Below are 25707 nucleotides of genomic sequence, written 5' to 3'. Positions count from 1 at the left end.
GGGAGAATCTTGGGAAGAAGTCTTGAGTTCCTTTCGTGGAAAGTAGTTTCAGGATTCAAAGATGATCTGATTTGGAAGGGGGCCAGTTCCTACCTTTATCCTGCAAAAAGGGGCTGGCACGCGACTAAGTCCTGCCCTATGGGTGGGACTAGGAGGGGGGTGGTTACACCCCTCTCCTTTGGCGGGCTTTCCCCAGATCAGGGGCTGGAGTGCCCCCTGGAACTGGTTCAAGCCGGCCTATGCACAGTGAGCACCGGGGTGCCACTTGCAGTCACCTTCCTCCAAAGCCCTGCCTACCTAGAATACACAAAATCCTGTCTGGGACGGTGCTGGCACCGCCCCTGGCAGGAAACCCTTTGTCCTTGCCTCCTGGGCTGGGAGGACTCACAGCAGCAGGAGGGCAGACTTGTGTCTCGGTGGCAGCATCCATTTTGTGGAGCTAAGGCTCTGTCTGACTTTAACCGGGGTTACAGGTTACATACATGTCGTGTCCCTCTAGAAGGGTGGAATGCTAACCCCGTCGCCAGAATTGGGGAGGGGTTAGTATTCCAATTCGTATGACACCTTACTCGACATGTTTTGATAAAGCGATACCAGAGTTGGCACATAACCGCGAGGATTATAATGCACTTAAGAGTATATGGTATGCGATATCATGGAAACGGCTAAGGGATGGATCCCGAAAGCCGCAGACAGGCTCAGCTCATGCCAGAGCACTATATCACACGATTCCAAGCACTCTGCCTTCAGGATTGTCAAGGCCTGCCATAGGAGTGACTGATAGGAGATCTGTGTGTCCATTTAGGTTTAGATATAGGAATACTATATCTACAGCAGAGGGTGAGTACACCACTTTGCCCCAGCTGTCAAGCAGCCAGTTGTGTCTGATTTAGTTAGTCAGCCCAGGGGTGGCATAATACATGCTGCAGCCCCTGGGAGACTTCTGGGTGCACCTCAGCCCTGGGTACAGGGACTTGGAGAGGGCCCAGTGCCAATTCAATACCTGGGTACAATTTGGAGTAGAGAGAACAGCTAGGCTGTGCGTCTGATTAGCAGGCCCACAGCCAGGGAAAGTCGTAAACCAGTGAAGCAAAAAGCAACAAGCATTTACAATGCAAAGGTTTCGCCTTTGGAAAAGTTTGAGCTATTGGCATTGTAAATGACAAAATTTGTATTTATGTGTTGGTTTTGAAAACAGATAAATAAATGGCATTGTCTTTTACATTGCTAATAGCTCTAACTTTTCCAAAGGCGAAACCGTTGCATTGTAAATGCTTGTTCTATTTCTGTGCTTTTGACTTAATCGCAGCACCAACATTTTAGCTTAAGAAAAGGCATGCGTCACCATTATTAGTGCTGGCCGCGTTAGTTAAATATAAAAAATTAAAACATTGTGAGAGAGCATGTCCTGCCAGGAAGAAGACAACTAACAAAAGAATGCTCGGGCTGTAATCGAAAGCTACCGAGTAACAACACATGTAACAAAGGGGTGTCCTGATGCGAGGAAACAACAGAAGATAGGGACGTATTAAGGAGGGACTAATAAGCATATTAACAAATCAAAGGACAACCGTTACAAAGGACAGTGACATCAGCCAATTAAACAGAGGGGTGGAGAGTGGGCGAAGCTTACAGCCCTTACCTGAATACAGAACAGCACTGCTTAGGCAAGACCTAAAATAGAAATACATTTTAATTTACCATTTTATAATGACATCCGCCACGATAAATGGTAAATTAAAATGACCACCTGCATCAAGATGGATGCGCATGGTGCGTCACGGTGCATGCTGGAGCATCGCAAAACAATCTTGGGACCCTTTCGAAGACAGCCATTTGTAGGTGTACATTTTGATGCATGCAACTGGACAACTCAATATGCCCACAGGACCTGGATAAATATGAATGAAGCAATACAAACATCCCGTGGGACTTATTCAAGTCAAGAGACCTCATATGGAAATTAGGGGGTTATCCACACCAATTGAAATTATTAAATCTGTTAACTCAGTTAAACAGTACTAAACATGCACTGTTGGAAGAAAATCATCATAGCTTTATCGAAAACGAAGGAAATTCCAAAAAGGGCAGGACCAGAGAAGGTTTAATCATACTTATATTGTATTCATACTTTAACTGCACCATTATTGGCAAGCAAGTGCTTACAGGAGTCAAATGTATATTTTTTTCCAGAGTTTTATATAGTGCGAACTTGACCGGAATCGGGTATCGGAGTGCTTTACATAGCACCAGTTGCATTACATGAGGACACATTAATTATGCTCTTTACGCTCAATCATTCATTCACTACAACATTTTCAATTAACGCCGCCATCATTTCCCTATAATTAGGCTCACAGTTTACACGTATCCCATATGCCATCACAATCATGCTTTCAAATCATCCCGAAAAGAAGCCATCTTTCCCCCATTCCTTAAAGTTCTTACCAGAAAATCAATGAAGAACAATTATCTGTGGTATAAAACATCAGTTTTGCAAAAAATAAAAAAATCTTGGTACCTTAAAGTTGTGACTGAGATCTTTCAATGGGTGACTTGTTTGCAAGAAGTGCAATTTATGGGCATCCTTTTGTATTTATAAGCTTGGGGACAACCTACCAAGCACACCCTACAAGCCTATGTTTCCACTGATTCGACTGTACTGCAGACCATTTGAAGGCATGACGAAATTACATTTAACTCCTATCCATCAAACTGTACACTGGTCAGCAGAAAGATTTTCACATCTTTTTGGTTTGATCCCGATGCCGATCTTTTCTTTGATTGTAGAGGAACACATATCTAATCAGACATTCTTTGCTTCTAACAACACATGAGTTGTTTTTTTCATGCAGCCCACAGCCTTACAGAAATATGGTAAGTGGAGTCACGCCTATTGGGTTTGTACGAGCTGGACCCATTAAATAATATTGCTATATTTTTCGTTTTAACAATAGGTCATGTATTGTACTAATGATAATCACTGTAGTGCAGATCTTAAAGAGTTACTCGTCTTGTGAAACAGCCAGCAGTAACAGAGAAGACATTTATTCAGTCTCCATCCTAGCTACAAGAGAATAATCTGTGCAGGATACCGGACCGGCCATAAATCTATCAAGCATTGCACACGTTGTCAAACACACAGAAGAAAACTATTTGGAACCTCTCATAAATTAGAAAAAGCAATGGTACTATTGGGATGGGGGTGTCTAAAAATTCAAAACGTAAATGATACTTGATACACATTTCAACTGTGTAGATGCGAGAGGTAACTATTAAATCAAGAATATTACATAATATATAAATGTTGTTCATGGAATACTTATAAGTGCTTGGACTTGAAACGTGAGCTAGAAGTATACCACCAATTTAATATATGCAAAGTGGTTTATAACGTCTCCCTCTTCACTGTATTCACAAGGAATTAATCTGTCAGGCACTCTTAGAACCATGTCCATTCTAAAAGTTCAATTGGGCCTTATTAAAATAAAACTCACAACTGAGGTATATATCATTGCTATGTATTCATCTGAAGCCTCGCTTAGCATCTAGGGAGTTTATTTTGTCCCCATCCATTGCCAATGTGAATAAGCAAGGGAAGTTTAAATAAGCAAACAGGAACTGAACTCGTGCTTTGATCGCAGGAAAGACTAAAGGTTGAAAACACTGATTAGAAGTCTGCAATTAAAAATAACTGATACCCCTCGTTTTTGCAGAATCAAGCGACTAAAGCAAAACATCAAATCAGATTAACAGCTGCTATGACAGTACACTACGTTAACTTAACTGATTTAGAATATGATTTTAGTGGTTCGATTGCGTTGTGTAGGTCGGTTTAACTTCCATCTTTACGCTCAATAAAAGGGAGTAGCATCAAGATTTAGAAGCGCTACTTTAGTAAGACAGGACAAGTATTTCCAAAGCATTGCAGAAGTCTAATAGATTCTTCTTGTTATTGTGCGACAATACGTTCTTTCACAAAATAACCTGACACAAATAACGAATAGCTAAGCGACATTTTTTATTTTTCTTACACAATAATGCTGCTAGGAATAGGAATGATGTGTAGTTGAAAAGTGAGATTTACTCATGTCAATTAGGAGTCAACTTACCCAGAGCTCTCTAATAGGCAATCCTGAAACAGCAAAGTATAACAGCCTGCATGAGACAGAGTAAAGGACTAATAACATGAGAAAGGACAATGTAGCCTCTCCTGAAAAGAAACAATAAAACACTACATGATGGCTTTTTCAACAGCCCCATATTTGCCAGGTACTCATACTAAGTGTCTTGTCGTACTGACAAACACCACACTTAAACCAAAACCACAACGGTCAACCACCCAAAAGCTTCAAGAAAGGGCGCAGAGAAAATTACAAGCCCCTTGGTATATGCTTCTGAGACTTCACTGGCACTCTCCACTTACCCACATGCAGATGCAGCAGGGCTCCCTCGCATCACGGGAGCCCTGCAAACCGGCCGCCATGCTTCTTCTTTCTTCCCCCCGGGCTGCGGGGGCGGGCACTTCCGGCCGGCCGCGCTGGGATTGGCCGGCCGGCCAACCACTTCCGGGTCGCTGCGGGCAGCGCAGCGGCCCTTCTCCTTAGGTAGGCAGGCGGGGGCTGATTTTTACGGGCAAATGCCGGGTGGGCACCGGCTCTAGATAACCATCAATCGGGGCGGGAGTGGACACGGACGGCGGGAGGGGGCGGGAGTGGACACGGACGGCGGGAGGGGGCGGGAGTGGACACGGACGGCGGGAGGGGGCGGGAGAGGACACGGACGGCGGGAGGGGGCGGGAGAGGACACGGACGGCGGGAAACGTGCACAGGACAGCGAGGGGGGGGGCGGAAATGGACAGCGCATCAGTGAAAGGGGAGGGAACGGGAAAAAACGTAACTCCGCCCTGGGAAAAAATCTCGGGAACGCCCCCGAATCTGGTCCGGCCTTGACGGACAGATCTCTGTTCCAATGGCTAGCCTCCATTTATGGAGCTAGCCAATGGGACAGGGGGGCGTATTCCATTCTCCTTACTGGAAATCAAGAGATTTCTCTGGAGGCGGAGCTAAGAGCTCCGCCCTCCAGCGAAACCTAAAAATCTGGGTGATCATAGGATTGCAGACCCTACTCTCCTACAATGGTGCTCTGGCATGAGCTGGGCCCGTTTGCAGCTTGCGGAACCAAGTCCTAATAGCTGTTCCATGATAACGCTATACCATATACTCTTAAGTGCATTATCAACCTCGCGGTTAAATGCTAACTCTGGAATAACATTATCAAAACATGTCGAGTAAGGTGTCATACGATTTGGAATACTACCCCCTCGCCAATTCTGGCGACGGGGGTGGCATTCCACCCTTCTAGAGGTACACAACATGTATGTAACTGTGAACCCCGGTTAAAGTTAACTCGAGCCTCAGCATCACAAAATGGATGCTGCCACCACAGACACAAGTCTGACCTCCTGCTGCTGGGAGTCCTTCCAGCGAGGGTGGCTTGGACAAAGGGTTTCCTGCCTTGGGAGGTGCTAGCACCACCCCAGACAGGATTTTGTGTATTGAGGTAGGGAGGCCTGAAAGGAATGAGACATGCCTGGGGCACACAAGGTGCCCTGTGCATACACCCGTTCAAACCAGTTGCTGGGGCATCCCAGTCACAGCTCTGGCGGGAAACCGGACAAAGGATAGGGGGGTGTAACCACCCCCCTTCCTGGTCCCACCCAGGGGAGGGACCTAGTCAGTAGTGCAGCCCCCTTTAGGAGAATAAAGGTAGGAGCTGGTCCCATTCCAAATTAGATAATCCTGAACTATTCAACAAGAAGAAACTCTGGCCTTCGACGTTCTGCTCCACAGAAGACTGAAGAATCTCCCTTGTGGACAAGGAGTGTCCACCCTGCAACTGCAGGCACCATCAAGCGTCCAGCGGCTTCACTTTGTCGTCTTCCCTCGAGGATCCAGACTTCAGAGCCCGACGAGACCCGGATTCCCAGACCTCTCCGACCTCTACCTACATCTGCAGCAAAGCTGAGACCCGTGGGTGCGACGAGACACGTGGGACCGGCCATTTTGAACGAACCTGCACTTCGCTTCCAGCACGACTCCCGAGGTAAACTAGACCAAGTGCTTTGGGGATTGAGAAGCCCCAGCCCCGAGCAGCCCCTGCACCGAAGATCAGCCCTCCAGCATCCACGAGATCTGCGTGGGGCCCTTCTGCTTGGTTCCTGCTTGACGCGTTGTCTGGTCACTTGCCGGCTGGCTAGTGGCCTCCTAGACGACGAACCTGTGAATTTCCACTGCTGATCTGGTTGCTCCAGATTGGCCCTTGCTCCCTTCCAAAAAAGGGGCACTCCGGACTCTCCTAGTCCGCACCAGGCGCTTTCTTCACTCACCGCGTGGGTTGCCTTTGCCAAGGCCTGTTGCCTCCAATCCCGGATCCAACACTGCCGACAGCGAGAGCCTGCGTGGGACAGCTCGTGCCTCCATCCTGGTCGTCGAAGACACCTCCTGGTCCACGTGGCTGCAGAGTCAAGCGTCCACTCTTCACCTGATCGCGACGACGACATCTGGTTCCGTCCTGGATCCACTCCAGTCACTGGCTAGTGACTGTGAACATTGTCCCATCTGCTTTCAGGTCTCCTTCTTCAACAATCCACCCTTGGATTGCACCGGACATCTTCCTCCTGGTCGCCTGCAGCATCTTTTCTTTCAGGCTCCATAGACTTCAACGCGAGAACTCAACGCACTTTGACACCTATGCACCCGCGGCCCGTGGGTGAGGTAACACGAGCATTTCGGTGCTCAAGGCTAGTTTAACTGTCCTAGTGTCGAGTTCCACAGTCGTTTTAGTCCTACCTAGTCAGGATTGTCCGTACTCACCTTTTCTTTGAACTGTACTGTCCATAGACGTTGTTACGCATCTCGCGTGTGAGTTCACACTCTGCACACACGTTCCGTGGGCCTCCTATTACTTACCTGAAGTTAGTATAGCGTGGTCCCACCGATCCTACAGCCTCTGGACAGCTCCATTCCTTTTACTGACTCTCACATTCCACTTACTTAGTATATGGTTTGTCGTGCCCCTAGGGCACCATTGTAATTTCGTGCAACTTGTAGTATTTTTCGTAAGAGATTGTCATGTGCTTAGCCCTCTGACCTCAAAGAGTTCAGAGGTGTTGTTATTAATAAATATACAGTTTATTTTCATAACAACCTGTGTGGTGTCCTTTCACTTGGTATTCAAGGGGTTATATTGTGGTAAAACAGCTGGCTTCACATGCCAAAAGAGTTTAGCCTAAGACTGCTTTGTCCATGCTACCATTAGGATAGCTGGTCTATAAGGTTGACTTACAACCAATCGCCATAAGGGTTGTTTGGACTGATACAAGGTGATCACTAGAACTAGTGAGCATCATATATCAGGCCAACTTCTCACAGCCTTAGCCAAGATTTTGGCTTCAATATTTAAAAGGGAGATCGGACGACAGGACTCGTGGCGGTCTGGGGGCCGTCCAGGTTTGCAGAACACTACGATCTCGGCGTGTCTCCAGTCCGCCGGCAGGAGGCCATCTTCCCTCGCCGCTTCTAAGGCCGTCCTATAGTGAGGCCCCAGCTGGAGATGATATCGTTTGAAAAATTTGCTTGGGAACCCATTAGGCCAGGGGGCTTTGCCGGTGTTAAGCTCTCCTAAGAGTTCCTCCTCCGACAATGGGGTCTCACGCTGTTCCCGCACGTCGTCCGGGAGTGCACGGGGCGGAAGATCGGCCACGAATTTGTCTATATCCAGGGCCGAGAGGGAGTCCTGCGGAGCATATTGGGCTGCGAGGTAGTGAGCAAAGCTATCTGCCAAGTCCCTCGGGTCTGAAATCGAGGCCCCAGTGTCGTCCTTAAGGCCTGGTAGTTCATACCCTTGAAACGTACTTTGACAGAGCCGGTGGAGCATAGTACAGGATTTGTCGCCCCATTGGTAAACTCTACTTCTGGTAGCTAACCAGATTTGCCGAGCCTCATCTAGTAGCAGGGATGCGTATGATTGCTGTGCCAACCGCAGCTGCCCCACCTCCCCCCGATGGTCCGCGGCCCCGCACTGAGTCTCCAATTGTTCTACTGTCGCAGCGGCCTCCACTATCTCCTCTTTCCGCTTCCGGCGCGCTGCCGCACACCAGGCTATGTCAACACCACGCAATGTGGGTTTCAGGGCCTCCCAAACCGTTCTCGCGTCCGCTACTGTGTCCAAGTTTTCTTCCCAGTAGTGAGCAATAGCTGCCCCCACGTGCTGCTGATAGGCCTCCCGCTGCAAGTTCCAGGCAGAGAGGCGCCACCGAAATGGCTGTCTCTTCTTGTCTAAGAGAACATCTACCACGACTGGAGAATGGTCTGATAGACCCCGCGGCAGGATGGATGCCGAGGCAACCCTCCCCGCCACGGCAGTAGGGACAAAGATGTAGTCCAGTCTCGAAAACGAGTGATGAACCGCCGAGACATAGGAGTATTCTCGTTCGTGTGCGTGGAGGTATCGCCATGTGTCTACCCAGCCCATGCCCCGCACCATACCACTCAGTTTAGTGGGAGTATCTGCAATGGGGTCACCCCCCGGCCTGCACCTATCTAGTAGGCTGTGCATGACATCATTCCAGTCCCCTTCGATTACTGCCAGTCCCTCTGGAATTTCAGCCCACACAGCAAACAATTTCTCTATCAGTGTCCATTGGAGCGGGGGCGGGGCATAGACGCTTCCAATGATCAGTGTCTCAGTGCCTATCGTTCCTTGTATAAACACATATCTACCCTGTGGGTTGATCCACTGCTTCGTATGAGTGTAGGACAATCTACGGTGCATCAAGACCGCCACTCCCCGAGAACCCCTTACGAATCCCGCATGATAGACCCGATCATAGCCATACCTCCGTAGGCCCAGCGCTTTTTTACCTCGCAAGTGTGTTTGTTGAAGTAGAAGAACATCCACCTTCTCTCTCTTCCCCAGCCTTAACACTGCAACCCTCTTGATCTTATCGATCATGCCCCTCACATTCCAGCTCATCAATTTCATTAAGGCCCCAGTGGGCCTCTGCTCAGGGTTTTCAACCGCCATCAAGGCGTAAATGCAGCAGCGCATGCAGTAACGGGCATTCTGGGCCAGGACGCACCAACAGCATCAATCGAGACAACCATGTGCACACCAACTCATCCCTCCCCCAACCCCCAGTCGCCAGTCCCCCCCCCCCCCCCCCTTCCCCCCCCTGTCCCATTTCCTCCCCGCTCAACAAACCGCCCCCCAACTTGTCCACCCCTGGCCTCGCCCCACCCCATACCTCAGCAACATTGAAGTACCTGTCGCGGAATAGAGCGACTCCAGTCCCCAACGGGACATCCGAGGTCGTCAATCCCAACGGTGCCCCAGCAACAGCCCAAAAAAAAAAAAAACACACCCCAAGTGATCCTCTAAGAGATCAAACCTCCCCTAACTTGAGGCACGTGTCCGCCTTCTAGACCATCCCTCCCCACCCTACCAGCACCCCATGTCTATGAGTCTATAGTTTGTCACACCGTTGTGGTGCCTCCGAAGGCATACCTCTTCTCCAGCCAGGCCATCAAAGTCCGTCATTTGCCAAAGCTTCGGTGTAGAACACAGCACTGAGAGGTCAATCCGGAGTCCATTCACCCCTCACGGATCCACCTTCGGAGCGTCCGATGCTGCAGCCTCTCCTGCCTTCCCTCCTTTCGCTGGAGAGCGTTTCGAAGAGCGAGACCTCCAGTTGCTCCTGCTCCGTGAACGTCTGGGGGTCCGCGGCGGCGCCGTCGAGGATGAAGAGTTGGAGTCTCTGGCCGGCGGGGTATGCGGTCTAACTCGCACTGTTTCGTCAGTCCAGGCAAACACTTCCTCGGGAGAATTGAAGAATTGAGTACGTGACTGAAAGACCACCCGCAGGCGAGCCGGGTAGAGCAGAGCATATTGAATTTTAAGATTTCTCAGACGGGCCTTGGCTGCTGTAAAGGACTGCTGCTGCACCAGTTTTGTAAAATCTGGGAATATCATGATCCGCTGTTTGTCATACATCAGGGGCTCCTTCAATCGGGCTTGTTTCAGTATCGCGTCGCGATCATGATAGTTAAGAAGTCTGGCTATCACCGTCCGTGGGCGTTCGCCAACCGGCGGTTTCTGAGTTAGCGCTCTATGGGCCCGTTCAATGATAAACCAGCGGGAGAGGGACTCTGGCGGGAGACAGCCCTCCAACCAGTCCGTGAGAAACGCCTCCATGTTGCCCTTTTCGCAGTCTTCCGGAAAGCCAACAAACCGTAGGTTATTGCGCCGAGCTCGTCCTTCGGCATCCTCGGCTCGGAGTGCCAGGCCCATCTGAATGCCCTCCATAGTGGCCACTTTTTTCTTTAGGGTCACCATATCTTCTTCCACTCCAGTGATCCGGGCTTCTGCGTCTGTGATACGGGCCACCGCATTCCGCAGGTCCTGCCGCAGCAGCGTAACATCTGCCCCAACTGCCTCAATTTTGGCGTCCAGCGTGTCCCATTCTTGGGTGATCGCAGCCAGGAGAGCCGCATTGTCCGGACCTTGGGCCGGCTGGCCTCCCGCGGCCCCGGAATTCCCACTTGGGCCAGTGAATTTGTCTATGGTCCCCTGTTTCGAGGTACCACCACCGCTCCCGCCTCTGGTCATGTTGAAATGTCGGCTGGATTCTTCCTGTGTCTTTCGTAACCGCGATCTCTCGCCGCCCGGGGCCCTCTCCCCTTTCAGATACTGCCTTCCGGGGCCCGCCAGGTATACTGCGCCCGACCACTGGGCATATAGTATCAGGCAGCCCGCGATCCAGGCCTCAACCACAGCCTGACTCCTAGTGTCTGCCCCATGTATCTTCCCAGTTGGATCGCCAGTGGTCTCGTGATCGCGTTGTCTGCCGGGGGCTTCAGCTCCTGTGCAGCTAGGCCCAATCGTGGAACCCCCAGAGCCGATGAGGCGACGCCGTGGAGCCAACCACCAGAGCACAAAATGGCGCGTGGAGCACAGGGCGACGGCGGGGCCCCAACAGCGGACCAAAGATAAGCCAGCAGTCAGTTCAGGATGTTCGGCCCAGGGCGCTCCCGTCACGCCCCACTGTAAGTAGAGGCCCACGCGTGGGCCCAGGTCCAACGCGGCCGTCGGGATATTTGCTCCTACTTCCCGCTCCAGTCCCCGTTGCCGGCAGTCTCCAAAGCCCGGGGGTAACGGCCGCTGCGTCTAGGGCGCTTCTGGGCCTCAGCCTTCCCCCTAGGCTGCCGCCTCCGCCTGGGTCAGTCTGGCGATTAATCCCCAGTTTCTGCAGCGCTGCTCTCACCCGGATCCTCCGCCGCAATCTCCCGCCACCCAGCGGCGCCGCCTGGGCTGCACTGATGATGAAGCCGCCGCCGCTCTCGCTTACCCCCAGGCTCCTCCAAACTCGAGGCCCCGGCGTCGCTCTCCGCGGCAGGCCGCTGTCTTCGTGTAGGCGGTACGGCTCCTTCCGAACCCGCAATCGGACTCAAACTCGCACCGAGTCTCGCAAGTCCCCTCTGCTGCACCACACAATATTGGGTTGCTCTCAGGTGTGAGGGAGGAAGGAGATTTGGCGGATAATTGAAGCGGCGGGACGGAGCTCAGTTAAGCTGCGTCTGCCATGTTGGCTGCCTTAGCCACGCCCCCAAACCATACTTAATTTAACCCAGTGCCTTATAAGCCACCGCATCAAACACTGTTAATCACCACCAATCCAACCCCGCAATCCATCCTACATCCTGTACTTTCCAGGCTTGCATTTTCTGTTTGCACTGCAATTGTATATAAAACAACGAAAGAGTGTCAGTCGTTTTATGTGTATAAGCACAAACAGAGGAGAAAGGTGAAAATAGAAAATCTCATTGGATTTTGCAGGAAGCCCTCACTCACCACCCTGGTTGGAGACATGCTTCATCATTGGGCCCACCAGGAGAAGCCGAATGCCTCCCTGGTGTGCTACAACGCCAGGATACTGCGGAGCTGGTTTTTGTGATAGTAGTGTGAAAAGGTGAGTTTAAAAATATCAAGGTTGTATCCAACACAAAAACTTTATTTAGTGGTCAACCTGACATATTAAAAATATGTGTTGGGAAATTATCAAATACATTGTTTGGATATTCCCACTTAAAGTGGGGTCGACATGTTTCTGCCCGCTATGTGTACTTTACTGGGCATTCTTCAGGACCATGGGGAGTGTACCTCGGCGGTATGGGCGCGCTAAGGCCCACCCTGACCAGAGGACGTGAAAGTTAAAAAAATTGTGAAAAACGAGTACGAGGAAAAAGAGAATAAACCAACAAGTTGCGGGATTTCCCTCAAAATCAGAGGAACCTGTAAAGTCTGTAAAGAAAAAAGACATACAAACATGTAAAAAAGACAAACAGTTAGTAGGAACTGACTTTTGGGTTCTCTATAAAGGACCGATCTCTGAGTAAAAGTGCTTATGACTAGTCATACTTGTGTGATCATGGTGTCATAGTAGGTATATTAGTCCAGGAACCATCGGTCTTAAATCAAGACAGATCGGTGGACATGCACTAATCAAGTGCAAGGGAAGATAAGGCGTAACTAGTGGCCCTCCACGCCGGTAATGGCGTATACCCCCCTCCCGAGACCTATGAGGCGTGGATCTTTTAGCTAACAAGTGAGAGTTCTTACTATATACTACTGTAACGCTGGGTCATTTTATGAGTCACTGTGTTTTCACTGGCCCCGGATTTTGGCCCATTGATCTCTATTCACGAGTATTGATTTATACGCTATTACCGGCGTGGAGGGCCACTAGTTACGCCTTATCTTCCCTTGCATTTACTTAGTGCATGTCGACCCATCTGTCTGGATTTAAGACCGATGGTTCCTGCACTAATATACCTAGTATGACACCATGGTCACACAAGTATGACTAGTCATAAGCACTTTTACTCAGAGATCGGTCCTTTATAGAGAACCCAAAAGACAGATCCTACATGTTTGTATTTTTTTTTTCTTTCCAGACTATACAGGTTCCTCTGATTTTGAGGGAAATCCCGCAACTTGTTCGTTTGTTCTCTTTTTCCTCGCACTAGTTTTTACACAATTTTTTTAACTTTCACGTCCTCTGGTCAGGGTGGGCCTTAGCGCGCCCATACCGCCGAGGTACACTCCCCATGGTCCTGAAGAATGCCCAGTAAATTACACATAGAGGGCAGAAACATGTCGACCCCACTTTAAGTGGAAATATCAAAACAATTTATTTGGTAATTTCCCAACACATTTTTTTAATATGTCAGGTTGACCACTAAATAAAGTTTTTATATTGGATACAACCTTGACATTTTTAAACTCACCTTTTCAAACTACTGTCACAAAAACCAGCTCCGCAGTATCCTGGCGTTGTAGCACACCAGGGAGGCATTCGGCTTCTCCTGGTGGGCCCAATGATGAAGCATGTCACCCAGGGTGGTGAGTGAGGGCTTCCTGCAAAATCCAATGAGATTTTTTTATTTTCACCTTTCTCCTCTGTTTGTCCTTATACACATAAAACGACTGACACTCTTTTGTTGTTTGATATACATTTACTTGGGGGACTGAGAGTTTTTTTTCCCCTCTCTCTCCTGTTGTTTGAATCCATGCACTGCAAGTGTGCCACTTGAGAACGGTTACATTTCTAACAAGGAATTTACATTTATTTAAATTGATTAGAGTAAGTTTGGAGGAGAAGAAGCCCGTGCAGGTAGAGCGGTGGGGACAGGTTTGGGGGTGGAGGTTCGACATACTACCACGCAGGAATATTAAATAAATAATTTTCCCTAGTTGTTGTCTGTCGAAATCCCACAGCCCCATCGCTCTTACGTCCGCAGGCCGCTGCTGATTGGGAGGCTCACGTGAGCAGAAAGGCATGCCACCAGCTGCTTTTAGTGGGACCAATAAAACACATTGCTTTCAAAACTCACATGTCAGCATTAAATACCATTCCCTTCCCAATGCAATACTATCAAACTACTCTCTAGCTAAAAAATATAAGCTTTACTCTTACAAACCTGAGCCTTCACATAACAGACACATAACCTAAAATCCAAACTAACCATGTGTATTCAGACCAGTACAGTGTACCTTAGCACTTCAGACAATCATTCATTTGTTAAATGTTTCTTACCTGAAACCAAATGACAAACCATCCAACACCCTTCTATGCTCAATAGAAGCCCTTGCAGCAAGCACCGACACGTTAAACCAAATAGCGCATCTCCCAAAACATTTCTCTCCATTACACAACTCTTCAAAATTGGTTGACCTGTCATGGCCCTACTTACCTGTGCCTGCCTATCATCTACCTGTTACACCCTCACTGTGCCATGCCATTCGTTCACAACCACTACTCCCCATCATAGATCTCCATAACAAATCTGTCCTCACCTGACACTTCCACATCACCCCGTCCAATCGTACATGCTCAGAACCATCTCCGTTTCATTTTACAATACCCTGTCATATGCTTCCTGAAGTCCCCATCGAACAAGTTACTTACCTTCGGTAACGATATATCTGTAAGAAACAGTAGTTAGTATTAGATTCCTTACCTTAGAATATCCCCAGGCGTCAGTCTGGATCCGGAAACTTTTGCGTTGCAGTACCCCTGCGCGTCGGTAGGCGTCGTCTGCAGGCGTCCCCTGCGGCTTCGCGTCCGTCGTTGGCGTCGTGCGCCGTGATGACGTCGCTGGAGTATATAGACGCCGCCTCCGCGCGCTGACGTCAGTTCTTTGCACACAGCTTTTCCGCGCCAGAACACGCAGAGCCATGTAAGAACCAACACTGGTGCCATGCGAAACTAGGGCCCTGAAGGGGATGACCTTAACCCTATGTATCAGTTCGCAGAATGGGGAGGATGGGTGGGGCGGTAAGGAATCTAATACTAACTACTGTTTCTTACAGATATATCGTTACCGGAGGTAAGTAACTTGTTCATCTGAAAGAAACAGTTTAGTATTAGATTCCTTACCTTAGAATAGATACCCCAGCAATACTAACCCCGGTGGTGGGTCTGCGAACCAATACAGCTTACACCAGAAAGTCCTGGAGGACAGAACGGCCAAAGAAGCCATCCCTCCGGACTTGACTGTCCAGGCAGTAGTGCCTTGCAAACGTGTGCAGCGAGGCCCACGTAGCCGCCTGACAAATGTCCTGCAAGGGGACTCCCCGGCCCAGGGCAGTAGTAGCCGCCGTGGCCCGAGTGGAATGGACCCTCAGCCCAACAGGAGGCTCCTTCCGAGCCAAAGAGTAGCACGCTTTGATGCACAGGACGACCCACCGAGAGATGGTCCGCTTATGCACCGCCCGTCCCTTCTTCGCACCCACGTAGCCAACAAACAGTTGGTCATCCACCCGGAACTGGCGAGTGCGATCCATATAAAATGAAAGCGCACGTTTTGGGTCCAGACGATGGAGCCGCTCTTCATCCTTTGAAGGATGCGGAGGCGGGAAGAAGGAGGGTAAGGTGATGGACTGCCCGATGTGAAAAGCAGAGACTACTTTGGGCAGGAAAGAAGGTCTAGTTCTCAGAACCACCTTGTCTGGATGAATGGACATGAAAGGAGGTTTGACAGAAAGAGCCTGGAGCCCACTCACTCTCCTGGCAGAGGTGATGGCAACCAGGAAGGCCGTCTTTAAAGTCAGGAGACGGAGAGGACAGGAATGAAGTGGCTCAAAGGGAGCACACATCAAGAAGGTCAGAACCAGGTTCAAGTCCCACTGAGGCATCACAAACGGAACAGGTGGATACATGTGCGTGATGCCTTTCAAGAATCTCGTTACAATAGGGCAGCCTTAGATCGGGAGAACGGGCAGAAAGGTAGCCCTTGATAGTGCCCAGAGCAGAGCCCTGCTGGGCAAGAGAGAGAAGAAAGAGGAGAACCTCGGAGAGAGGGGCAGAAAGAGGGTCCACAGCCTTTGCTGTGCACCATGCCACAAATCTGTTCCACCGGCAGGCGTATACCGACCTTGTGGAGGGACGCCTGGCTGCCAGAATCACATCACAAACTTCAGGAGGCAAGTCAAATGGCCTCAACTGTCGCCGCTCAATCTCCACGCATGGAGGTGGAGACTGGACAGGTTCGGGTGGAGGACCGTCCCCTGCTGCTGCTGCGACAGAAGGTCCTCCCGAAGGGGCAGGCGGATCGAGGGACCGACTGACATGCTGAGTAGCTCGGGATACCAGTACCTTCGAGCCCAGTCCGGAGCCACAAGGATAACTTGGGCCCGGTCGCGCCTGATCTTCAGCAGGCGGAAAGGCGTACAATAGACCGCAACTCCACGCGCGCCGAAAGGCGTCGCCGTGCGAGTGCCGTCTTGGAAACTCCAACGTGCAGAACTGATGACATTGCGCGTTCTCTTCTGTGGCGAATAGATCTAACCAAGGCTCTCCCCATTGCAGAAAGAGGCCTTTCGCCACGTCCGAGTTCAGACGCCATTCGTGATCCACCGAGCACCGACGGCTGAGTTCGTCCGCCCTGGCGTTCAGAGAACCTGCCAGGTGTTGAACCGTCAGAGTCACGCTCTGACGTTCCAGCCATTGCCAGAGACGCAGAGCCTCCTGGCAAAGGGTCCACGACCCCACTCCGCCCTGCTTGTTGCAGTACCACATGGCGGTGGTGTTGTCCGTGAACACCTGCACTACACTCCCGTTGACAAAGGGGAGGAATGCCTTCAGTGCTAGACGGATCGCCCGCAGCTCAAACAGGTTTATATGGAGCCGGGACTCCGCCGGAGACCAGATGCCTCTGATCTCCGCCTCTCCCAAGTGGCCTCCCCAGCCCAGGAGGGACGCGTCCGTCACAACCACGTGCTCCGGTTGGGGAAGGGAGAGGGATCTGCCTCTGACCCAATCGCGGTCCGTAAGCCACCACTGCAGTTGTCTCGCAGTGCCCTCCGAGATCAAGACATGGTCGGACAAGTTGCCCTGATGCTGGGCCCACTGAAACTTCAGGTCCCACTGCAGAGCCCGCTTCCGCCATCGGGCGTGATGCACCAGAAGGATGCAGGAAGCCATCAGCCCCAGCAGCCGCAGCGTCAACCTGACCCAAACCCGGGATAACGGCTGAAAGATGGGAATAAAAGCCTGTATATCCCGGACTCGCCGTTCCGGAGGATAAACCCGAAACTGCGCCGAGTCGAGAACCGCTCCGATGAAAAGGAGCTTTTGAGAGGGACACAGGTGTGATTTCGGCACATTGATGGAAAACCCCAGCTCGTGCAGGAGGTCTGCCGTCATCTGAAGGTGGTGGACGACTGTCTGGGGCGAGCCCGCCTTCAACAACCAGTCGTCCAGGTAGGGGAAGACTGAAACCCCCAACCGGCGCAGATGGGATGCGACCACCGCCATCACCTTTGTGAACACCCGTGGGGCGCTGGTAAGGCCGAATGGGAGCACGATAAACTGAAAGTGCTCGTGGCCTACCGTGAACCGCAGGTAACGCCGGTGGGCCGGCAGGACGGGGATGTGAATATACGCATCCTGCAAGTCCAACGCTACCATCCAGTCTAGCGGGTCTAGAGCAGCCAAGACCTGAGCCAAAGTCAACATCTTGAACTTCTCCTTCCGGAGGAAGCCGTTGACGTTCCGTAGATCCAAGATAGGACGTAGGCCCCCTTTGTCCTTCTTGGGTACCAGAAAGTAGTGGGAATAGCAACCACGCCCTACTTCTGGCCCAGGAACGTGCTCGACGGCCCCCTTGGACAAGAGGGCCGTAACTTCCTCCTGCAGAAGTGTCAAGTGGTCCCCCGACACACGGTGGTTCTGCGGTGGCATGGCTGGAGGAGTGGTCTCGAAGGGGACGGAGTAGCCCCTTCGGACGAGCTGCAGCACCCACCTGTCCGATGTGATTGCGCGCCAGCGGGAGTGGTGGCCACGAAAGGAGCGAAACGAACCCGTTTGCTGGCGCTGGGTCGAGAGACCCAAGGACTTGGCTGTGACCCTGGAGTCCTTGAAGCGCTCCAGCGCGTGGTCCGCTTTGTCGCCAAATAGGCGACTGCCATCGAACGGCATGTCCATCAAGGCATTCTGGACATCTGCCGAAAAGTTGGCGGACCTCAGCCAGGCGTGGCGACGAATCGCCACCGTCGTGGACATCGCTCTGCCCAGCGAGTCGGTCGTATTAGGACCACACCTGATGGAGTATTTTGCTGCGTCTCGGCCTTCAATCATAGCCTTGCCGAGCTTTGCCCGTACCTCCTGCGGGCATTCTGGCAGCAGGTCCGCGACCGTATCCCACAGAGAGTGGGAGTAGCGGCCCAAGAGGCATGCGGTGTTGCAAGACCGCAGTCCCAAACTCAGGGACGAGAAGACCTTTTTTCCATACTGGTCGTACCTCTTGGATTCCCGGTCGGGCGGGGCCGACGGGAATGCGGTCTGGGAAGTCGAGGCCTGGATCACCAGACTCTCAGGGGTGGGATGGGTGGACAGGAACTTGGGGTCATCCTTACACGGACGGTGGCGTCTGGCCACGTTCCTATCAACAGGCGAACCTGAAGCGGGCCTGGACCACGTGCCCAAAAGAACGTCAGACAAGGCTTCGTTGAACGGCAGCAGTGGCTCCTGTGGGCATGACTGCGGTTTGAAGACCTCAGTGAGGATGTTAGGCCTCACGGCCGCGACGGGGAGCTCAAGGTGTAAGGCCTTGGCAGCCCTCATCAGCATCACTGAATAAGCAGCCCCCTCCTCCGAAGGCACGGTAGGAGGCGAGACAAAGCCAGGGTTAGGAGAGTCGTCCAGACCACTGGCGTCACCCAAATCACCTGTCCAGTCCACATTGTACTGACACTCGCGTGACAGAGGGTCCTCAGACCCCTCCCAGCCCTCTCCGTAATCTACATATTCACCATATTCGGAATCAACAATGTAGACCGGCTCCCCGGGGTCCACAGGCCCCATCGGCGTCGTACTCGGCGTCGGGCGACGCCGGTCCGACTCCGCGTCCGGAGCCGGCGCCAGAGCACCGGCGCCACGCTGGGGCGGCGTCGGGGGCAACCCCGATGGAATCGGCGCCGGAGAGACCGGTAGACCAGCCGGCGTCGACCCTGAGGGTCCCTGCGGCGCCGGGGTCGGAGCCGTCGGCGGCGCCGGGGCACACGAAGGCGTCGAGGCAGGAGCACCCGAACCGCTAGGGCCCCCGGACGGAAGCACAGGGCCCGAAGGCGCCGTAGGCGCCGTCGGAGGAGACAGTGCCCTCATGGCCATGAGGAACTCCTCTATCTCCCCGGGCGTCGCGCCTTGCCCAGGGACCGTAGAGTATGGAGCAGGCCGCGCCGGCGACTCACGCGGAGCCGCGGGGCCACCCGAACCCCCGGCCGCATCTCGCGAGCATCGGGGGGTGTCGGGGGTACGATGACGACGCCCCGACTTCTTGTGTTTCCTACCTGAGGAACCAGAGGAATGGTGACGACTTCCGGAGCGCTCGTGGCGGCTCCGCGACCGCTCCCTCGACCTCCGGCCGGACCGGGACCGCTCTCGACGCGGGGCCGACACCCGCAGCTCGAGTAGCTTGCGGGACCGCTCCCGCCTAGCTTTACTCGTCAGGGCCCGGCAGTCGACACAGTCGTCCACGGCGTGGTCGGGGCTCAGGCACCGGAGGCAGAGTCGGTGATGATCCGTGACCGACATCGTGCGGTCACAGTCGTCACAGTTCTTAAAACCGGGCATCCTACCGGCACCGTAAGAAGAATCAAGGATTCACAAAAAACTTTGGTCAAAAGACCGGAGTACTGCACTTCTCGGATCTGCGCTAACTGGCGCGGAAAAAAGAAGAACTGACGTCAGCGCGCGGAGGCGGCGTCTATATACTCCAGCGACGTCATCACGGCGCACGACGCCAACGACGGACGCGGAGCCGCCTGCAGACGACGCCTACCGACGCGCAGGGGTACTGCTACGCAAAAGTTTCCGGATCCAGACTGACGCCTGGGGATATTCTAAGGTAAGGAATCTAATACTAACCTGTTTCTTTCAGATCTCATTGTACACCACTCTGATCAATCATACACCTCCACATTAATATTGGTCTCATTTCACAAACCACTTTTGGCACAGAACCATAATCTCTTGAAGCATCCATGTACCCTTATACATCTTAACAACAATCTCTGCTCAGTCATACACATTCCTACTCTAATATACACAACAGCCATCTATGAAACATTACACAACCACTACAATTCCAACCCTGCCGAAACTAACATGGCTATGATCAATCAACCTCATTGTAATTGATAACCAGTCATATAAATCCTAAACATCAACCCATACACATTTCTCAAACACCACCACTAAAAATTATGATTATTGCAAATCCACTGTTGGCGTTGCATTAATAGCTACTGTTGCACTACTGTATTGACACAATGCCACTTGATCGGCAGGCATGTCAACCTTTCTTATTTACCCTTAGATCACTTACTTGTTTTTCAATTCCACAATTGCCTGTACTGTCCTGTTATTGTAGTACAAGTTAATGCTTCGCACCATTTTTGTTCGCTTCAGGTCACCAATTTTCACTGTGACTTTGCTAATAGTGTGGCTGCCTATCAGCTTCACCACTTGCTGTGTGGTGGTGTAGCGGGTGTCCACCTTAATCGATGAGAGCTTGATGTTCTGCAAAAAAGAAAAAAATATATACTAAGGCTCATAACAGGCTTCTTTTGCACTACTACAACGTAACTCCCTTGTTGCCCTTTAATATCTCAGTTATTTAGCTTTCTTGCCCCATAACCCCAGATTTCATTGTATGAACACCTTTCCAATATTTTAAACAATGTCAAATATTGAAGTCATTGTGTCCCTAGAAGCTGCTGTGCACGACCTTTGGCTGAGTGCGGTGAGATTAGTGCATAACGCGACCTTCAATTTACAGAAAGCATGGAAAAGGGTGTGGCATGTGGCCAAACTCTACCCCAAGTTCCCTGGCCCATTCAAACTCACTGTGTGAATCCTACTGTTGTGCCATAGGGCTCAGGGCAGTCATCTATCTACCTTGACCCTAGATCCTGATGCACGTAGCTTTCAACAGCCCACACTTCACTCCTCAGAACCACAACTTCTGCTATACTATATATCCAGTTGTTGTGAACAATAGATGGATGCTAGGGGATCTGGTGCAAACACCAGCATCACATCATTAAACAAAAAGGGCAGTACATTTTCAGTCTGAGAACGTTTGAAGAATCACTTCATTTTTGTTCTAGAAACATCGATGCCAATGTAAACAAATTTCATAGCTTTTGCATCATTTACTGGCGGGCAGAATATAATTTAGAATTGATGCCATCCAGCGGTTCTCAAACAATTGTGTAACAATTCCAAAAACTTAACGTGTGGCAGGAAAAACAACTGCCCCAACCAATTTGGTTGGTTTGACAATTAGAAATTGGTTTGAAAACAAACAGTCTACATATAGCCCACCTGACAGGTTTTAGAAATGCAAATATTTCAAAACCTACTAAACAGATTGACATCAACCACAAAAAGGGTCTTTGCTCCATTAAGTTCTATCTTCATTCCAAGTTGTGTGTTTTTGGCAGATTTTTTTGTTGCGGACCGCAAACATTCCTTTGGGTCATGTGAAAATATACTTTCAGATCACCCTAAATAACTCTGTCCCACCTTGGGCAATCTGCACGTACACTGGTATAAAGTATCTGAGCTGTACATGCAAACCATCTGGAAAACTGTGCGCAAGGTCCCATTACTTTGGTTGCTGGCTAAAGTAAGAACACTCTGAGCACAATATCTGTCAAGTCTGCTGCTGTACTACCAAGCCTTTTCCACACAGCAAAACAGGCCTGTCTGTGTATTTCTGCCTGTAGTGGTCTCAACTGGGTAAGACATAAGTAGAACATGTTTATGCTTGGTGAAGTAAGAAACAATGTGGCCTCCTGTAAATGCAGCAGATTTGCTCGGGGACTTACGCTAAGTGGCACCTCTGGGTTATTGCAAACCAGGCAGGGATCACTCTCCAAGAAGTAGCCATCAAACTCCACCAAGCCTGACAGAGTGCTGTAGAAAGAATTAATATGAGTTAATTCACAATAAGGCTGGTGTGCTTTGAACTTGACAAGCACACAATTATTCTGGCCTGGAAGCCATAGAAATGTACTATCCAGGGTCTCAAAGCTGACAATGCACGTAAAACACGTCATCACAGTCTAAAAGCTTAGGTAATGAATATGCTACTTACCAGTATGCATCTGTTCTTGGCATGTAGGGCTGCTGACATTCATATCTATAGCATAGATCGCCGCCTAGTGTTGGGTCCGGATGATTGCACATTGTTGTCCTGGAAGAGTCTTCGAAGTATCACGAGATAGGTGGCTCTTCCCCAAGACTACAGTGCGCATGGGCATCGACTCCATCCCCAGATTGTTTTTAGCCATTGTGGCGAAGATGGAGTGTAACAGCGTGAGCGATGACCATGCTAAGAGTAAGTGTAAGTTCTGCAGCCGCTACAGGCGCCGGGGAGGAGGGTGGGCGATATGAATGTCAGCAGCCCTACATGCCAAGAACAGATGTATACTGGTAAGTAGCATATTCAGTTCGAGGCATGTGGGCTGCTGAATTCATATCTATAGCATAGAATATATAGCAGTCCCTCCATTAGCGGCGGCCGCCTGTGCCAGCTGCAGACGTTTGAAAAAGTGTTTTTAGAACAGCCTGCCCTACAGCTGCTTGGAGTGCACATCTACACAGTAGTGTTTTGTAAATGTGTGTGGGGTAGACCATGTGGCTGCTCTACAAATGTCTACTAAAGGGATATTTCCAAGGAAAGCCATGGAGGCCCCCAACTTGCGGGTGGAGTGGGCTCTTGGGGGGATTGTTAAAGTGCGCTTAGCTTTTTGATAGCAAATTTGAATACACTTAACAATCCACCTGGCTATACCTGCTTTGGAAATGGGGTTGCCCTTGTGTTGTGCGGAAAAGGCAACAAAGAGTTGTGTAGTCTTCCTAAAATCTTTGGCCCTATCAATGTAGTACATTAAAGCCCTTTTGACGTCAAGAGTGTGGAGCATTCTTTCTGCCACTGTCTCTGGATTTTGGAAGAACACAGGCAGTTCAATAGTCTGATTGACATGGAACTGTGAAACCTCCTTTGGAAGAAATTTAGGGTTAGTGTGCAGCACTACCCGGTTGGAGTGAATTTGTATGAATGGCTCTTGTACAGTGAGCGCCTGGAGCTCACTAACAAGTCGCAGTGACGTAATGGCTAACAGAAAAGTCCCTTTCCATGTTAAGAACTGAAGCTCGCATGAATGTAGAGGCTCAAAAGGTGGACCCATCAGCCGGGTGAGGACCACATTAAGATTCCATTCAGGAGCAGGTGGGGTCCTGGGAGGAATGACTCGTTTGAGCCCCTCTAGAAAGGCTTTAATGGCAGGCACTCTGAAAAGGGAGAGATGCTGCCTGTTTTGGAGATAAGCCGCTATGGCGGATAAATGTGTTCGAATGGAAGCATATGCCAGATTGCATTTGTAAAGATGTAACAGATAACAAATGATGTTGTGCGTGGACGCGTCAAGCGGGTCAATGTTGTGGTCCACGCAATAAATGACAAACCGCTTCCATTTTGCCGCATAGCATGCTCTGGTGGTGGGCTTTCTTGCCTCCCGTATGATATCCATGCAGTCAGGAGGCAAGTTGAGGTAGCCAAATTCTAAGACCTCAGGAGCCAGATCGCCAGGTTGAGATGTTGCGGATCTGGGTGCTGAATGTCGCCATGGCTCTGCGTCAAAAGTCTGGGTGTGAGGTGCAGCCTTTGATGCGGTACCACGGAAAGTTCTAGAAACGTGGTGTACCATGGTTGGCGTGCCCACGTTGGAGCAACCAGGATGAGCATCATCGAGTGTTGCTTTAGCTTTCGTGCCACCAGCGGTATTAGAGGTGCTGGGGGAAAAGCGTACGCAAATCTGCTTGACCAGTTCATCCATATCGCATTGCCCTGCGACTGTGGGTGCGGGAACCTGGCGGCAAAGCTTTGGCATTTGGCGTTGTCCTTTGTGGCGAACAAGTCCCCACTGCTGGAAGTACGGGTGGAGTACTGATGGATGGACCTCCCACTCATGCATTTGGTGGCTGTACCTGCTGAGCAGATCCGCCATCTGATTGTCCTTGCCTGGGAGGTGTTCCGCCATGAGGAAGATGTTCCTCTGAATGGCCCACTTCCACATGCTCTGAGCCAGATGAGACAACTGTGGAGAGTGTGTCCCTCCCTGGTTTTGAATGTAGTACATGGCCGTCATGTTGTCCGTCCGGATCAACACGACTTTGTTGCACAGATGTACTTTGAATGCCTTTATTGCCATGAAGATTGCCATCAGCTCTAGGTGGTTGATGTGCATCTTCTTTTGCTGCATTGTCCATAGTCCCTGCACTGTGTAGTGGAGTACATGAGCTCCCCAACCATGGAGAGAAGTGTCCGTCGTTAGGATGATCTGTGGAACAGGCTCCTGGAACGGTCGGCCTTTGCAAAGGTTGTGTGGATTCCACCAATGCAGAGAGTTGTATGCACGACCGGTCACCAACACTAGGTCTTTTAACTGCCCGTGAGCCTGATTCCACTGATGTGCTAAGCACTCTTGAAGCGGACGCATATGTAGTCTCGCGTGCGGGACTATGAAGATGCAGGAGGCCATCATGCCTATCAACTGCATGAACACTCGTGCTGGAAGCGAGTGTTGCGGTCTGAATTTCCATATCAGCAATTGAATGCTGTTGATCCTCACAGAATTTGGCTGCGCTGTGGCCGCCAGAGTGTCTATCGTCGCGCCTAGATACTGCCGCACATGGGCGGGCTGAAGGTGTGACTTTGGATAATTCAGTGAGAATCCCAGATTGTGAAGAAGGTGAATGGTGTGGGACATGCTGGCAGCGCACTGCTGGGCCGACTTTGCTTGGACAAGCCAGTCGTCTAGATAAGGGTAGACGTGAACGTTTTGTCTCCTGAGGTGCGCAGCCACTGTCGCCAGGCACTTTGTGAACACCCTGGGCGCTGTAGTCACTCCGAAAGGCAGGACTTTGAATTGGTAATGCTGATTCTGAATGGTGAATCTGAGGTATTTTCTGTGTGACGGATGTAGTGGAATGTGAAAATATGCATCCTTGAGATCTAAAGTTGCGAGGAAATCCCCCTGATTGAGCAACGGAAGAACCTGCTGCAGCGTGAGCATATGAAAGTGTTGTGAGAGAATGTACTGGTTTAGGGGCCTGAGGTCCAGTATGGGTCGGAGGGACCCGTCTTTCTTTGGGATCAAGAAGTACAGGGAGTACACTCCCGAGCCTCTTTGTTCCACTGGTACGAGCTCGATTGCCCCTTTTTGCAGCATGACCAGCACCTCTTGCTGCAATAAGTGCAAATGCTCTGTGGACATAGGACGGTTTTTTGGGGTTATGTTGTGTGGAGTGGATGTCAACTCCAGACAATAACCGAACTGGATAAGCTTTCTGACCCACCTGTCTGTGGTGATGGATTTCCAGACTGGCAGGAACTGTTGGAGTCCCCCCCCCCCCCGACTGGTGTTGTATGGTCGGGGGGCAGGGACAAGGCGTCACTGTTTGTTGGTGGCGGAGGATCGGGAGCTGTTGTTTCCACGACCTCTGCCCTTGGCGCTGTTTCCGCGATAGCCACCTCTACTCTGTTGTTGTATGAGGTTTGTGCACCACTTTTAGTG

At 50.8% G+C, this 25707-nt stretch overlaps 1 protein-coding gene across 11 annotated transcripts in view; it reads right to left on the bottom strand.

Annotated features, from left to right (window-relative positions):
• Positions 1–25707, bottom strand: part of UBR4 (ubiquitin protein ligase E3 component n-recognin 4) — a 2329353-nt gene that overhangs the window by 359648 nt on the left and 1943998 nt on the right. For all 11 annotated transcript variants that reach the window (XM_078642504.1, XM_078642505.1, XM_078642507.1 and 8 more), the window contains 2 exons: positions 21955–22042; positions 20448–20641 (listed from right to left, as the gene is read on the bottom strand). In XM_078642504.1, the coding sequence (XP_078498630.1) occupies positions 20448–20641; positions 21955–22042 (282 nt within the window). The remainder of the gene's footprint in view (positions 1–20447; positions 20642–21954; positions 22043–25707) is intronic.

Source organism: Lissotriton helveticus, chromosome 5_1 (genome assembly GCF_964261635.1).
Source record: "Lissotriton helveticus chromosome 5_1, aLisHel1.1, whole genome shotgun sequence".
NCBI lineage: Eukaryota > Metazoa > Chordata > Amphibia > Caudata > Salamandridae > Lissotriton > Lissotriton helveticus.
Note: the sequence above shows the minus strand (reverse complement) of the source record. Positions and strands in the feature narration are given on the sequence as shown.